Raw genomic sequence first — 16,788 nt, 5'->3', positions numbered from 1 at the left:
TGTGTGTGTGGAAATGAAGCACGAATTGTGATTCAGCCTAGCTGCCACAAGTTTTCTTTATGAAGGAAGAGAAATTCTAATTAGCCACCAGAAATAGCCCAAGCCTGGTCAGAGATACTATGGTGTTTAAGTTGATGAGAAAGTCTACCTAGCTCTGCTCCCCTGACTCTTGGGATTTGGGATACAAGTTTTCCCTCCAGACATCAGGTTGGCCTGGAAATCAAAATGTCCCAGCCTCGGCCTGAATCACACTCATGTGCCCTGGCACCTAGAGCGAGACGTCCATTTGCCTCTGAGAAGAGCTTCAAGAGAGCCTGACACCTTGACTGTGAACACAGTGGCATGAGGAGCAGGGAACCCCAGCCTGCATCGCCCTCAACGTGTGCTCTTCCCAACTTCCCTGGAGTCTGGGTGTCAGCCGCAACTGACATCCTTGGCTTCGGGCCTTGACTTGATCTGCGCAAGGGGCAGGGCAGGTGGAGGCAAGCTGGTTAAGTTGGCCACACTCAAAGGGAACCGACTGCCTCTCTTGACTTAACTGCCCAAGAAGTACTGGAAAGGTTTCGGCCTCCTGCCCAGCACATCCCTGAAGAAAGGGAGGGAAAAGGGAGAACAGGTGGGGCAAGCCAGGGGTCACATGTCGCCCTGCGGCACCATCTCCGTGGCCTGTATCACCCAGGTGAGCAAATGTGTCTGCAACACTGTCAATCGCCACAGAGCCCTTTCTGCGTGCGTCACATGACTGGACTTCATGGTGTGATAAATTGTTTGACAGAAATACCCTAGCTCCTATGTTAATCTTCTACAGGGGCGGCAGAGCAACCACAGCATGGAAGGAAACCATGAGAGACGGAGAAGGTGGCTTAACTGATGAAGTGTTTGTTTTGCAAGCTGAAGGATCTGTGCTCAGTCCCTCGAAGTTATATCACAAAATAAATAAAGGTAAAAGGCCAGGTTTGGAGGAGACAGAGACAGGTAGGTTCTTGCTACCCCCTGGTCAGTTAGCCTACTTGGTGAGTTCTAGGCTAGCGACAGACTCTGTCTCAATAACTGTGTCCATCAGAGGTTACATTTATGATCGCAGCTGAGCGCCTATATTGAGACAGGAGACAGTCTGAATGCAACTCAATCTAGTGTTCTCCTTAGCTGTGGGAATTAGTTTTCCACATTGACAAGTCTATTGATCCTTTCCATGCCCCCAACATAATTCTACATTGCAAATACAAAGGCAAAGTAAAGCTGGCCAATGACGCTATCTCAGAGCTACCAAGCACGGACTTACCTGAAAGCAGATGACGGGAAGTCAAGCCCAGAGGTGGCACCCCAGAGAGGTCCCAGAGGACAAGCAGGGTCCCTGTAGGAGCATCAGCCTAGCACTGGCCTTAAATGAGGGAGGCTGGTTTGGTATCTTTGCTGGGCATATGATAGTAAAGTATAAATGATCGGAAAGAGAGCTTGGGGCAGCACAGTGCTCCCAGCATGTATGACTCGTCTCTAGCCCCACCCTTTCTCTCCAGGTGGTGATAATCTGAAGCTTTCATAATACATAGGGTTCCTGTTTCTACCCAAATCTGTTCCTTTTCTTCGTTCAGTCAAGCAGCTGAACCTCACAGCAGCTGGGCACTGTTCTGTGCTAGGGACAGAGAGGTGGGTCTCCTGGCTTACAAAGCCACAGTCTCTCTCCTCCTCCGTCTCCCCTGTCTGTCTGTCTCTACCTCTCTTCTCTCTCATTCTGTCTGTCTGTCTCTCTGTGTGTGTGCACATGTGTCTTACATTTCTGGAAAAGACCAGCAAAAAGCACAGGATCAATAGGATGGAAGGTGGGTACCAAGAGATGAAGGGAGGTGATTTTCCAGGGCTGACCGTGAAGCGACTCACTAAGGAGGTTTTGCTTCTCTCATTTTCATTTTCTCAGAAGAAACCACTGTCCTGATTGCCTTTTGAGGTAGCTGTTGTCAGGTCAGGTGCAGTGTTGTGTACGAAGCCTGTCTTGGCTGTAGCCACCAAATGCGCCTTGCTAGTATTTGGCATTATTACCTGGAAATATTTACTATTCAATTCTATCAAGTTGACTTACTATTTTTCTTAGCAGCGGTCACTAAAAACAAGCTCACAGATGCAGCCTCAAAAGGCCAAGGTCTAGAATGTGTGAAGAAAAGGCATAGACATCTAGAGAAGAAGCTTTCTCTCTTTGAGTAGGAATAAACAGAATGTGTGTGTGTGTGTGTGTGTGTGTGTGTGTGTGTGTGTGTGTACGTACATGAATGTTTCTTCCATCTCCTTATTTCACACCAAGGTTGTAGACTCAGAAAATGATTCTATCTCACAATCTGGGAATGTTTTTAAAATGAGGGACAATGCATAAAACCATAGCATTTTTCTTGTTAAATATTAAAAAAAATCACTTCCATTCTGAGTTTCCTTTTTTCTTTTCTTCCCAACAGCCCATGAAGCCTACAATTCTGCATCTATGTGTCATCACACAACCATACTCAGGCTTTCTGCTTCTGATCTCTCCCATTCTCCTGAGACCTGTTCTCACCATGGCTGAAGTGCCCAGCTGATTGCCAGCACAGAGGCAATGTCAAGTCTCCACAGTATTCATGGAACGTGACATATTCATGGAACTCGTTGGGAGTGCCTGTCTCCCTCTCTGGTCCCTTGAGGCAGGGCTCACAGCTCAGCTTCTGTTTTCACAAGGTCCTGACTGATGGTCCCTGGAGGCAGTTCTTTGGCTCCCGTCACTCAGCACACTCTTGGGGGCATCCACTTCCACTTCCACACATACATGGCCAAATCTGCTTTCTGACCACCAACTTCCTATTTTCACCTGGTCCCACAGCAAAACATTTCACCTTCTCGGTCTCTATTTTGGTACCATCAAAGTAGCCATGGTCTCTTCGAATTCCCCCAGCAGAACCCGGCCTCTACCAGCTGTCCAGGGAAGTTCTCTTTCTGGCCTTAGTGATGACACCAAGCACCCTGGGTCGTGAGCTCCACGGCTACCACATCTTTCTGTCCCAGTGCACGGAACCACTTACCACTCACTGTTATCCTGCAAGGATGGGCAAAGTGTGTCCAAACATCTGCTTAGCAATCATTCAGTAACTGAACGGAAGGGCTCGGAGCACATGGTCAGCAGCTTCTACGATTATGAACTAGCTATGGGCGGGGTCCCAGCCATCTCCTTAGAAATGTGGGTTCTATGTGAGGTAAGAATGCTAGAGGCCAGCAGGGGCATGGTGATGACGTCTCCAACAGTGTCATCAGCCAGAGTTGTGAGAATGCTTTTAGTTGAGGGAGTCCCTGGGCCACCAGTAGTGAGCAGGTAACAGCTCCCTCCCTAAGACAGCAGGAGGGAGTTGGGCGCTCAGTCCTCAAGCATGTGTAGCCCTGCAGGGACAGCCCAGCACTCAGGGTAGCAGAACACTCCATGTTGGTTTCATGCCGCCATCTGACAGGCATGGCTTTCCTTTCTCCAGGAAGTCAAAGTGAATGAGCTTGCTTTCATCGTGCTCAATTGCACTGGTGATACATATGGTGTCTTTTTAATCTTCTTCATTTCAGGACACCATGGAGGAACCATTGTTGTATAGTCAATGTAATTACAGGTATAGCTCTAGGACACAGGGCATCACTCACTTAACTGATGCCAAGTAAAAGAACATGACCCAAAAGAACACACACACACACACACACACACACACACACACACACACACACAAGCACACACACACACACATGCACATACACTCACTCGTGTGCATACACACACACAAGCACATACACATCTGCACATGCGAATAGTCTTGTGAACACACATGCATACATTTCACATGATACATGGATGTCAGCTCAAGGATGAGGGTGAGAGGGAGCTGTGCTTTTTCATTTACAGAAGCTGTAATGAATTCCTAAACGGTGCTCTAGAAAGGAGAGGGAGCAGGCTTACAACATAATCTTCATTCAAAACACTTTCCGTAGTTTCCAACGGACAAGGAGTAAATTGGCCTTTTGAATGTTCTCTAAAAGAGAACAGTTTCTTAGATTAAAAATAGCCGTAATCACTCCATTAGACAAGCTGCTTGGCAGCAGAGTTAGCATAAAATTAAGACCAGCACCCATACCCTGGCTTACGTGGGGAGCCTGCATGTAATGTGTGATTCCTTTTGTTTACGTGCCCTCTAACCAGGGGTGTGCATGTGAGTAGTTCCTAACTATCTGCCCAGAGAGATTTACAAAGAAATTTCCCCAGTACATTTTTACACATAAATTCTCCAGATATAGATGATAGTAAATGCAACTTAACATGGTATACATAAAATTAAGCACACATATATCTTTGTGAATAACTTAAAACCACTCCATTAAAATGCCTTAAGGACTTGCTTACACTCTGTCCCTTGCTGAAGGCTCCCTGGGTTTACTAAGAGGTTCGAACTCACAATCACAGCTCGTGCTGGCAGCTAGTGGGGCACCGGGCATCCAGAAACCACTCTCAACAACCAGAATAAACAGGTAGCTTCATAAACAAGGAACCTTTGCTGGTGTGCGGGTGGTTCTGTTTCCATTAGACAAAAATCAGCCCAGAGAGGAACTTAGAGCCCACGAGTCACTCCTCACTGCAGGTCGGGTCAGGATTCACGGCTGCACGCTGTTTTTGGCATTACCGCTTTTGTGGTGGTTCCTGTCTGAGTTATGGATGTATCCGGTGCTTAAGCTGAACTCGAAAGCCAACTCTATCTGGGCCGATACTTTCGACCCCCATATGGAAGCTGAAGTGACCCGTTTTTGCCACTCCTGGATGGCTCTCTTTACACCGGATGTCCAGGCTAGACAGCAGCAGTGGGCACACTGCATTTCCTGTGCTGCTCTGTGAGTGCTGCCTTTGCTGTCTGTAGGACAGTCTCTATGGTGGCCTACAAGGCAGAGGTGATGGACAGGCAGAGGGAGCAGTGGTTTCACTTCACCCGAGGCATGGCGTGCTAGGTCACAGGCTGCTTGGATCCAGAGCAATTAGTTCATCACATCACCAGGATCCAAGAAAGCGTGTATAACCAGGAGACCCCACACTGATAATTTCCCTTCCTCTGACTTTGACAGGGAAGTCACATGGCCCCCTAAGACCTAATAAGGGACACTCTAAACTGAGCTTCTTTAGTCTATGTTCCCATGAAGAAGGTTCTTTGGGCCAGTTGCTTACTCACCCTTTCCAAAGACTTCAGGAGGTTCTGTCTCTCTTTGAGCTTCTGAATACTGATTACAATTTTGTGTCTTGCGCCTTTGGTAACATTCTGTAATTAAATGGAAAATATATTAGAAGACATCGTTTTCCAGAATCAGCTTAGACTCTCAGAGGCGATGCAGCTCTTTGCTATTTTGTTCCTGCATGTTCACAGCATGCATTTCTCTCGTGTGGATACCACTGTCCTAAACCTCTTCTCAGGGAATATACTGTCTCCATCGGGCTTCAAGTCTGCCTGTGACTTTTACGACAGAGAGGTACAGAATAGCTGATTACCTCACCCCCCCAACATGAGCTTTCTTCACCTTCACCATCGTAAATGACTTTTGTTTGTTTGTTTTGTTATTTTAGACACTTCTGTCTTTGGGTTGCATTACCTCGTGGTTTCCCTGGAGGCCCCAGCCTTCCTGCATCTGCCATCAGCAGAGGAGGGCAAAGTCCCCCGCTCAATGCCCCACCACACAGGAAATTTCTGTCACTTTACAACCTTCCCCCCTCTTTGAAAAGTGGACCTCACTTCACTCAGGTAAAGGTGAAGAGCTGTGGGCTTTATTTTAATCTGGCCGCAGCAGCAGGTGGAGGCCTTCATTAGAGCCTTATTGATCACAGTTACCGTACTTTTCCAAGTGAAGGGTCCCTTTTCTAACCAGGTCTCTAATGCAAAGTCCTGGTCATCTCATAGTGTAACCATTCCAGAATTCCTTTTAACCAATGAAGGGCCAAGACGGCAGTGGCATCTCCTCCAGAGACACTGAGGCTGTATTTCTGCTTAGCTTTGATTTCCAGATCAAATGAATTCAATTATTTTGGAAAGTTTGTGTCGGGCTCTAGCACTGCCCTCTATGTCAGTTCGTTCTATTTTAATTTGAAAATCTGATGGCTTGGATTTTCTCTCAACTTTGACCAAAGCACAGATTTCTCTTTGAAATAGTTCCCATCAACCCCTGGAGCCTGAAGCAGCCCCTGAGATCCAAGAACTGGTGGGAGAGATGTTAGGAAGTTGAAATTAGTGCTTTGCATTCTCTCAGAATGTGCAGGGACTCTGCGCTTTGCCTTGTTCTCAACCCTGGTATTTAGCCAGGCCTGCTGAGGGGATCTGAGGGCACTGCACAAGCTGGCAGGGAGGTACGCGACCAGCCAGGCCATGCCCCACATGCTCCAGCCTCTCCTTCCTGCTGGAGGAATATTAAACTCATTTGGACCACCAGGGTCTTTTCAAAGGAAACTGGGGTCAAGTTGAAAAACGCAAATAGCATTTTAAACAAGAGAAGCAGGGACACCCATTCATCTGTTGACTAGAAATGGCAGGAACAGTCTTAGTTTCAGGGGTGCTGTTGACTGCTCCTTGCATGCACACTTGGGGCGGGGAGAAGCCTGAGAAGGAAGGAGGAATTCTGTCCTTTTATGTCCTCCCTCCAGAAGGGAGATAAATTCTGAGGCGTGGATCTCTCACTGGCAGTCATTGTCCCATGCTGCCTGGGGTTGTCAGAAAGTATTCTAAACAATTTACTCCAACCCCAACTACGAGCAGTGTGAATGAGTTCGGAGCTGTAGAGTTGTTCAGTGCTTCCACTGAGCAGTCCAGTTCGAAGTTAGTGGCTCTGTGACCAGACTGGATAAAGACAAGGATCTGTTCCTACCAAAACAAGTCCTGGCATGGAAGAGGGAAGAAAAGAGCCAGGGGCCAGGCTCTTTGGAGCACTGTTTCAATGCTCCGTCTAGGCAGTTCCACAGGATCTTCCTTAGGTGTACTTGGATCTGCCTTTTCCTAACTTCCTCTCCTTTCATTGCCCTGTGACTGCCCGCTGATTTTCATCTCCCACTGAAAAGTCAAGGCAAGAAGCTAGCTTACTCACCGTGGGAAACCAGCCAGCACCAGGCAGTTCCTAGACCCACACAAGCTACTGAATAGATAAGTTAGGGTTCCAAACAAGGTCTGTTTGAGGCTGGAGCTCGAGACCTTGTCTCAGGGAAGGCTCCCCTCTGGCACATACCTGAGCCTCCAGTTGACACTCAGTGAGGGCCATCATTTCCTCGTATGTCATCTGCGAGAACAGTGCAGCATATTTGTGCAGACGGAGGCTTTTTAACCAAGCTGGAACATCTATGGTGCAAGATGTGCACGAGATGGGGAGAGAAATGAAAGGAACAAGCACAGGTGATGAAAGATGGGAGGACGGAAAGGGGGAAAGGATGATGGTCAGAGAAAAAAAAAAGAAAAAATGTTATTACTTAATTTGGGCAGCAAATGATGATTAAGAAAGCTAAAGGCTAGCCCTGACAACCCTACTGGGTCCTTAATTCTACCTCAGGTCAGGCATTGCTGACTTTAAGCATTTCAGGGCAAGCAGAAATCCCCTAAAATAGCCGTGTGTGTGTTTGTGTGTGTGTGTGTGTGTGTGTGTGTGTGTATGTGTGTGTAGTTTATGTGTGTATGTGTGGACAGTTTTCTATCTGGAGCCTTCCACAGTGCCTTTAAAGTTACCAAAGGAGTTCATCACAATAAAATAAAACATAAAACTAGCTGGGCCAGTTCACTGTTGCCTTGGGAAAGGCTGGCTTAGAATGCTGAACAGATACAATCGTCTATAACCTCAAGACACTTCTATTTTTTGAGGCTTGGTGCTAATCTCCAAAAGCCAGGTCAGTCACTTCTAGAAGCAAGAAACATGTGCAGTAATTGCACTCCATAAATTCCTCACCTGATGCTTCCTCTACCTCCTCAGGCCCCTGTGGGATAAGGGCACCCTGGACCACTGTGGTGGCATGTCTGCTAGTGATGTCTCCAAGCTCTGGGATGTATTTGAATGTGTCTTTGACCCCTTCCTTGCTTGCCAACCTAAGATATACCATAGTAAAGAGGACCCAAACACTGCCTATACTACAAGATAATGGAAATTCCAAGGCACAACTGAAGAAAATCCCAAGTTTAATACTTCAGAGTTAAGGAAATCACTGGATTGAAGATCTACTGAGTCACTACTTTGCTAACTACCACCAAAATAAGTCATTTGCCCAAAACCTCTTGAGCCAGAATCTTTGAGCTGGGGAGATCTTTGAACTGTGTCTGGAACCATCTTCCCCCACCCCGATGTTCACTGTGCAGATGGTGATATTGCGTCTTTAAGTGTAGATCACAGAGTAAGAATGGCCAAGTGGGCCAGAACCCAGGTCTCCTGGGTCTCCCCAGCTTCCTGCATTGCACCAAATTCTCCCAAGGACTGCAGAGGTCACCAGCGACAGAACTGAGTAAACAGAGACGGTGAGTATTTGAGACTCTAAGGCACTGGATGTCATTCATGTTTTCTGTGGGGCATAACCATGTCTCTAATCATATTGGCCACAAGACTTTGTACTACTGATTACAAAGTGTTTACTCTGAGGCACTGATGAGCCAGCTTCATGCACTAAAGACAGGAGGAAGCTTCGGCTTCCAGTTCTCCAAAGTTTAGAGTAGATAAGTAGGCTGATGGAAGACACTTAGTCAACTCTGAAATCAGGCTTTGCTTCCTGGGAAAACCAAACCCAGGCTCAGGGACTGTGGACAGGGCGGGGGCGGGGGTGTCCTTAAAGTCAGGCATAGCAGGTGATCATGCTGAGGGGACCCTGTGCTCTGTAGTAGTGTGAAGACCAAAGATGGAGAGTTTCTGAGATTTAGAACTGAGCATTCAATTAAGAACAGACTCTGTCGTTGCAGACTAGAAATTGCTTGATTCTGTGCTTGGAAGGCCTCCAATCTACTGTGACAAGAGAGCTCCTCTGGCACCATCACTACCTGCACTCAGACAAGGCTTCTCTAGGTGCACAGTGCTAACTCCTAACACACTCTCAGCACAACCCACCTCTGGATCACAATTTCCGGACATGCTAGCCCAGGAGCCTGGTACTTTTCCCGACATAACATCCTGAGGCTCTTTAACCAGGCTTCATTCTCTGTCATGTATTTGCTTTTGCTGAAACAATGCTAACACTTCTGCAGACAGGGGTGACTGTGGCTTGACATGGGTAGCCATGGCAACTACAGCTCCGGTGCGCTGATAGGTTACATGCCATCATGTGGCCATCAGACTTTGTGTTTGCCATTCATATCTTTAACAAGTCCCATGTCACTGCTCAGAAAACACAACAGTCACGATTCAGTGAAGTCTGGGTGGTCCAGTGTCATACTTGGACACAATTCATCACGAAGGAGGGTGGAGCAATTCCACGGACCATTTTCTTTCTCTCCCCCTGCTCGCTCTTTAAAGTACCCTAAAGCTTAGTCATGAAAAATCCACTGATGGTAAGATGGATAAAATCCTCAGCTTCAAGGATGTGCTGCAAATGGGTATTTCATAAGCCAAAGCAATAATAGGACATCTTAAGTCAGGAAGCATGAGGGGCACCTATGAGTTCACTGAGTGCTAGTTCCTTTCTAGAAAGCAACTTGGACAACTAGATTCCCTGGGGTAGGCAGAACTGGGTGAGCTTGCCTGACTCATCTCTTCAAAACCCCATGGGATAGCGGAACTGGGTAGCAGAACTTGCTTCACTCATTTCTTCAAAATGCAGGTCACTGGGTGTAGTTTTCCTGGAAAAGGTTCCTATACCACTTCACAATAGGATGGGCTAAGCCTTCCTGAAGGCTTATTTCCAGACATATTCCTGGGAAACATAGGCTCCTTTGACCTTACATTCCTTAAGGAGGTCAGCCTGCCTGCATAGAACTTAGCTCAGTGCCATGTGTCTAAAGAGCTCACTCTCCTTCCTGTAGTAGGGGTGAAAAAAAGAGAAAGAAATCTCAATCCTGAAGAACACAACCTCCTAGCAATACAGGAAGACTCTGTCTCAACAACAACAACGAACCCCGAAGGAACAACAACAGAAAAGAACACAGCCTACCACCCTTCTTTCTCCAGCTGGTAGAAAGAGCCTCTCCCTTGCCAGAGTAAAACAGAACTCCGCTAAAATGGAAGCAAGCAAGAAAAGAGAGCGCCTTGACGGTTTCATCCCACACGCAAGAATTCCAGTGACCGGGCTGCTGGGTTCTCTACGAAGTTAGGCGGGGATAAACTCCAACCAAAGTATAGGCGCCATCCTGTTGGATGCACCGTCGAGAACCATTTTAATGTCTTCGCTTGGATCTTTCCATTTCTGTGCGAAGCTGTGGCTATGGCTGGAAGGTCCCATGGGGTGCAGGCGTGTTTGGCAGAGCAGCTGAAGCGTGCGTTTGGCTTCAGGGTACAGCTGTTTAGTTCAGCTTGTCTAGGTCGCTCCTGTTGCCCAGCAATGCAGGTCCCAAGCTGGAAAGACAGCCCTCATACAGCGCAAGAAAAAGATGCTCTTGCTATGAGTGAGAATTCCTTGCCAATAAATACCATTATTTATTCAACATTTGCTAGGTGCCATTTACAGACTCTGTAAAAACATGCCCTTCTCATCAAGGATTTGTGATCCAGAGCTCATGACTGAATTCCATGCAAAAATCCTAACAGTATAAACACCGAGAATACCCAAATCCTGGGGTAGCACAGAACAAAATGAATACTTGGGTTTGCCGAAGCAAAGAGAGAAAGGCCCCTGCATATGGCTGCTTGGAAGAGAAGCAGCTTGGAGACCACTAGACCAACCACATTATAGAAACCACTTTACATGATAGCAACATCTGAAACATCAGAGCCATAGAGCATTTAGGGTAGAGAAAATGCTTGGTGAATGGTGGAAATAGCTAGAGACAAAGAGGGGACAACATAGGCAGGGCAGTCAGGTACCTGAGATGTGAAATGTCAAAACAAGGAAAATAGATTTTTGTCTTGTGGGTGATGAAAAGCCATTGAAATCTGCGAACTGGAAATACAGGGGATGACATATCAGAAAGATAATGGTGGTCAAGGGAAGGTGGCTGGAGGGAGGGGAGAAAAGGACACTGAAGAAGACGCTGAGGATGGCTTGAGAAGGGTGGAGGGGAATGAAAGGGCAGACACTGATAGGACTTAGGCATCAGGAAGAATAGGCAAGGAGGGAAGCAAATGAGCTGAAAATGGCTCCTTTGGTTCAGGTTTGGTGAGAGGGAAAAGAAGTGAAAAGCCGGCAGACCAAGACCTTGGGGAAGGCTAAGCTGGAGAATAGCTAGCCTCAAGTACCACCATCTACGGGGTTCCTGAAGCTATCATCTGTCCCTCCTGAAGCTCCTTCCAGCTCCTGTTGCAGATGACCCTGGTTTATCTTTTCCATTTTGGATCAGAGGCTACGCACCCATCTTGTCTGTGTTCTATGCACACTCAACAGGTCTTTACAATGGGATCAAATTTTAAACTGTGCTCATTCTGATTCTTTAAAGAGTTTGGATACCTTGGCCACAGAGAGGTTTTGTGTTATGCCCTCAGCTCACACAGAAGCTGGGCTCCAGTGAGAATGTTGGCTGCTTTTCTCGTAATGCCTGCAGTAGATGCCAGTTGGGGCAACAAGCCATGCAGCACCCAACCTCAAATGAGGACAAGCTGATAAGGGAGGCAACTGGAGGGGGAGAAATTAAGGCTGCCCTTGGTTCAGAAGCGAGAAACGTGAATAAGCAGTTTCCCACAAGAGAGCTTATTTGTGGTTCTCTTGGTACCTGGTGACAGAAATCAACTCTTATTCCTCACCGAGCACCAGGCTGTCTCACACAGCCTTCTCTCTAAGATGTGGGTTGCATCTTTGGTCTCTGAGGGAAAGAAGAAACACAAAAGAAAGGTACAAAGAAACCAACACTTCACTCTTGACGTCAGAGAGAAAGCAAATCCTTCAAGAACAAAGAGCAGCAGTCACCATCAAGCCCATCTTTGCTTTTGGCCAGAAGAGAATTCTCCACAGCCCTGTTCTGTTCCAGGCACTGAGGAAAAGGTGTGCCTGCTGAATCCTCTCGAGAGGAACTTCTTGATGCGGAGGCATGTCCAGGCTATTTCAGGAGGGCACCCCTCTCATGGGGACACACCACGGGCCTTTGAACAAATAAATTTGGGATAAAATACTTCAAAGAGTTAGATGCAAACAGTGAGCTAAATTTCTTCCGAGTGCTTCCGTTTACCACAACATTCCTCCTTAAAGAGAGTGCTCTGTACTGTTAAAGGGAGGCTGAGGTCCTTAAGGCCTCCAGAAGATGTTGTGTATTCAACAAGGAGTGGAGGTTACAAGTCCTGAGACCTTTAGGATCTAGGTGCTGTCCTGGAATTTAATTTTTAAGACATCAGAGTTCTCCGCTCACTAGAAGCCTCCTAGCATAATTCCAAGCCCATGAGGACCAATTTGGGCAGTGCAGATCACATGTTGACATCAGGAAGTTAACACACACACACACACACACACACACACACACACACACAAGCCAGTGAATTTATTCAAGTTAAATGCATTCAAGACAACAGCTGGAAAGAAGCTTCCTGAATCTGAATCACTTTCCATGATAGCTGAGCCAAAAGCACCCCGGCCACTTACGGTCCCACGCCATGCCCCCTCCATCACTCAGCCTAGTAAGACCCTCAGAGGGTCATTGAAAACCTTTTCTACAGAGTTTTCTCACAGTCCCCCAACCCCACCAAGAGCTCACCTCTAAATAATTTCTCTCCTTTCCATTCTGAGGGAGGCCAAGGATCAAGGCCCTACATTTCAGAAACAACTCCAAATTCTAAGCCAGCTATTTGCTAGGAGACAATATATTTTATTTGCTGTGGGGAGAAAAAGTTTACTCAGGTTTCAGCTGAGAGACTCCCTCGGCAAACAGTTTTCACAGTCAATAGCCTTCTCCATTCTTAACTGCTGTGTGTCGGTCAGAGTTCCCCTTCCGGTCTCTATCGAGTTCTAGTACCTCTGTATTTGCGTGCTAATGGGTAGTGGCAGGCCACGAGGACACCCAGTTGATGTTAACCTGCTACAGAGAGGCCAGAGCTCCCGCCAAGAGCAGGTAGTGCCAGTTCCTACCCTCTCACCCGGGCAGCCATTCCTCATGCAGCCAAATCCGCAGGTCTTCCCGCTGCTGAAACGCAGTTCTCCAGAGGAACTTCCCAACCCCCTTTCATGAGTGCAGGATGCGGAAACTGCCCGGCTGGGCCTCGGAGGAGCACGAGTGCCTGTGTACACCCTCACAGGACTGTTGAAAGTGCCCACTCCCCAGGCCCCACACTGTCCCTCACTAATTCTCCAGGTGTCCCACACAGCAACCCGGGTGTCGCCCTGAATGCCACCTGCTCGCCACCGTACATTCAGTTGTCACTAAGTCCTCACAATTCCTTCTCGTGGAGCTCCTGTGACATGCCCGCTGGTCTCTGTTCTCACTGCCGCTTCTCAACGTTCACTTTCTTCCTCTACTACTGAAAAACCTCCACCTCTCCATCCGCTTTCAAATCCAGAATCCCCTCCCCTTTGCCTTCATGAATATTCCATACGGCTACAAAGGTTCCGTTTCTAACATGCAAATCTAGGCAGGTGGCTCTATTGTAGAAATTCCTTCAACAACTTCCAAATCAAAGGCACAATCCTTTTAAAGGTCAAGGATCTGGCTTTTCCTCCTCAGATCTATTCCCAGGTGTTAACACTGTAGCGACAGATTGTGCTCTGGGGTGAAAACTTCACACAAGTTCACAGTGCCAGTCCCTGAGTACAGAACACCCTCTGACCACCTGAACTCGCTTTGAGGCTCAGCTCTGGGCCTCACCTTGGTCTTGGTGCTTGCCTCAAGTCAGGACAAATGTTTAAGATGTTGTATTTCCACAGCAGTGCTCCTGCAAGTTATGTGAGTCTCCCAAGGCTGGAGGACCCTCACCTCTGCCTCTCTAGAGCTCAGTAGGTATAGAGAAGTCTGATGGCTTAAATGAGGACAAAAGTGAACCAGGGGTTCTCCCTTATACCAAAGCCACATGGGAGCCCTGGCCACTGACACATCTCTAGGTGCTGGGCTCATTGCCTCGGGGGGTTCATCAAGCTCCCGAAGGACAGATTTGTTCCTACCACCAACAGGCTACCTTCTTTCTAGGAAAGAAATAACTTAGTAATGTGAGGCTTTCTTCTCTCTCCACCCGAGATAAGAGCCATGAGAGTCCATCCAGTCCATCCACTCTGTGGGGATGAGGGATAGCATAACTGAGTGCCAACTCAGAATCAAGAGTCTCTCCCCTGGGACAAGCCACAGTGAAGCTTTTGAAAAGAACACAGAGACCTGAACTTAAAACACAGCCAGCATAGTTAGTCCAAACGTTTATCAGTAGATGCCTCCTGAGGGATTGCTAGCAGGAAAATTTCATATTCCAGATCAGGTTGTTCCCTGCGGCTTCAAGCAGAGTCCTCAGTCCCAAGATTTCCCTTAAGCCTGAGGCCCTATGTATTCCATACTGCCAAGCTAAACTGCTAGGGCACATGTTTGCTAGAAGAAGCCAAGCACTGAGATTCAGGAGGAAGCAATTCATCCTCTAAGGGATTATCCTGCATGTTTGATCCAAGAGGTACGTTCCCAAGAGAGCATGGTAGCCAAGCTGGCTAGTCTGTCCAGATGAGAAGAAAAGGCAGCAAGAACAAGCCCAATATTTCAGCCATGCCCACCAGTTGGCCAGAAAGATGAATGTAATTATGGTGGTTTTTATTGCTTTCCCAGAATGTGAGGTGAGGGTGATATGTACTCACAGAAGATTTGGAAAATCTTGTAAATTCGACTTCAGCTTCATTGTTCTTGAAGATTAGACATTTGCAAATTAGAAAGGCAGCAGTTTGATGAGGGCCCTAAGTTCCTGGCAAAGGACCCAAGGCACAAGAAAGCAAGCATGGGGGTTCACAGGAAGATCCAGCTCTTCTCATATTTATATCACCTGACTTCATAAAACTGCTCAGAAAAGTGAGAAATTATTTGGAAATTTACATGATCACCTGCTCTTGGGCCTGGTGTTCAAATAACAAATCCTCGGGATGGCCGTACTAACAGCTACTTCCTGGAGGCAACTTTGGGAGGCCATGTTGAGTAATCTTTGATATGGAGGAGTTCTTGGTGACCACCTTACAATAGGGTTAGCTAAGGAACACTTGTCCTCAACAAACACTGGCACTATGCTGCTCTGACTGCTGGTGTTTGGGGTTTTGAACATTTCTGTATCTGATATTGTCAGCTGAACTGAAAAAAGCATTTTCCTTATAAATAGAATTCTTTATCATCTATTGTATTTCTTCCCTGACTTCCCTCCCTGTTACTTGCTAGTGTCCTTACACATTGATTTCTCCATCCACTTCCTTAAGAAAAGATAAGTTCAATAGATCAAAGAGGCAGAAACACATGGAGAAGGTGCTTTGTTTCAACCAGCCACCAAACGGCTTCTTCTACATTTATACCTATGCGCTCACCATGAAAATCTTGAATGTGACATTTTGTCTGTGTGATTCTGTGACTAAGTTTTGAGGAGACAATTCTTACCAATTCTAGAGAAAGGAGTCAAATGAGCTTATCTATAATCTCTGAGTTCTGGAAAATGCTTGACTTTATAAAACAAAACAAAAAATCCAAGCCAATGGGATATCCATTCAAAATGTCCTCCTCTGTTCTTGTTTCTTTGAAAAAAATTCTCGCTATTCACTTCTTACCTTCTAGCCTGCAAGCAAACATCTATCCACTTTGGGAGAATGTGTAAGGGTGCAGAAGCCCTCCAAACAAGTAAATAAATAACAGGAAAGAAAGAAGGTAAAGTAAAAGAACTGACATAGCAAATGTTCAGACTCTAGACAGTGATGTTCTTCCAAGCAAACAGCCTATTCCCTGGGGTCCACCTTGTTGGTCAACACAAGCAATGCTTCTCTTGAGTTACCAGTGGGACCACATACACTGTCCTAGAGTCAGACTGCACAGACGCTGAGCTTCACCTGGACGTCACAGCACTTGGGAATGGGTTTTGCCCATTCTTCAGTACTATGGTGCACTTGCCTGAGCCCTGTGGAGGAGGGTTATACACCCTGTATGCCAAAATGACCCATTGCATCAGCTGTTTTTAAAGACCCGTTTGTACCCTAGGGGAAAACTTCAGGGCATCCTACTTCCACAGATCTCTGAGCACATGGCCACCGTGGGTAGAGGCTGGGACAGGGAGACGTAGCCAGAGACTGCTGGGAGGAAGGCTCGAGGTCAGGCTCATTCCCTAGGTTGAGGGGCTTCACTTTTCAACCTAACTCTCTTCTGTATCTGGCACCTGAGAAGATGCGGGTACACTCTCTGCTCCAGGTTCCCATGTCGGGAGGGACGAGGTCAAGAGACTTTTATAAGGGGAGGAATAGAAACAGCAAACATCAGGACTCTGTATTAACAGCAGCATAAAGGCCCCCTTGGAGCCCATTCCTCAGCAATTGTCTCAGAAGCCTGCCTGGTTATTGTCTCACCAGCTAACGTTGTTATCAGCATGTCTCTGATGAGTATCTTCCCCTAAGGACTTCTATCCCTCCAACAACTGTTGTCTAAAAATACAGATGCATGCATCCCCTGTGAACCCACCATTGGTAATTTGGAAATCTCTGTCTCCGGAGGAGGATCTGCAGGAGAGGGCACATTGACAGGCAATGGA

General features: G+C 47.0%; 1 protein-coding gene across 4 annotated transcripts in view; it reads right to left on the bottom strand.

The window, feature by feature from the left end:
- Samd4a (sterile alpha motif domain containing 4A) overlaps nucleotides 1-16,788 on the bottom strand; it is a 206,481-nt gene that overhangs the window by 31,657 nt on the left and 158,036 nt on the right. For all 4 annotated transcript variants that reach the window (XM_021641253.2, XM_021641254.2, XM_060390684.1 and 1 more), the window contains 2 exons: nucleotides 7,240-7,349; nucleotides 5,208-5,294 (listed from right to left, as the gene is read on the bottom strand). In XM_021641253.2, the coding sequence (XP_021496928.1) occupies nucleotides 5,208-5,294; nucleotides 7,240-7,349 (197 nt within the window). The remainder of the gene's footprint in view (nucleotides 1-5,207; nucleotides 5,295-7,239; nucleotides 7,350-16,788) is intronic.

Source organism: Meriones unguiculatus, chromosome 9 (assembly GCF_030254825.1).
Source record: "Meriones unguiculatus strain TT.TT164.6M chromosome 9, Bangor_MerUng_6.1, whole genome shotgun sequence".
Taxonomy (NCBI): domain Eukaryota; kingdom Metazoa; phylum Chordata; class Mammalia; order Rodentia; family Muridae; genus Meriones; species Meriones unguiculatus.
This window is presented reverse-complemented; position numbering and strand designations above follow the sequence as displayed.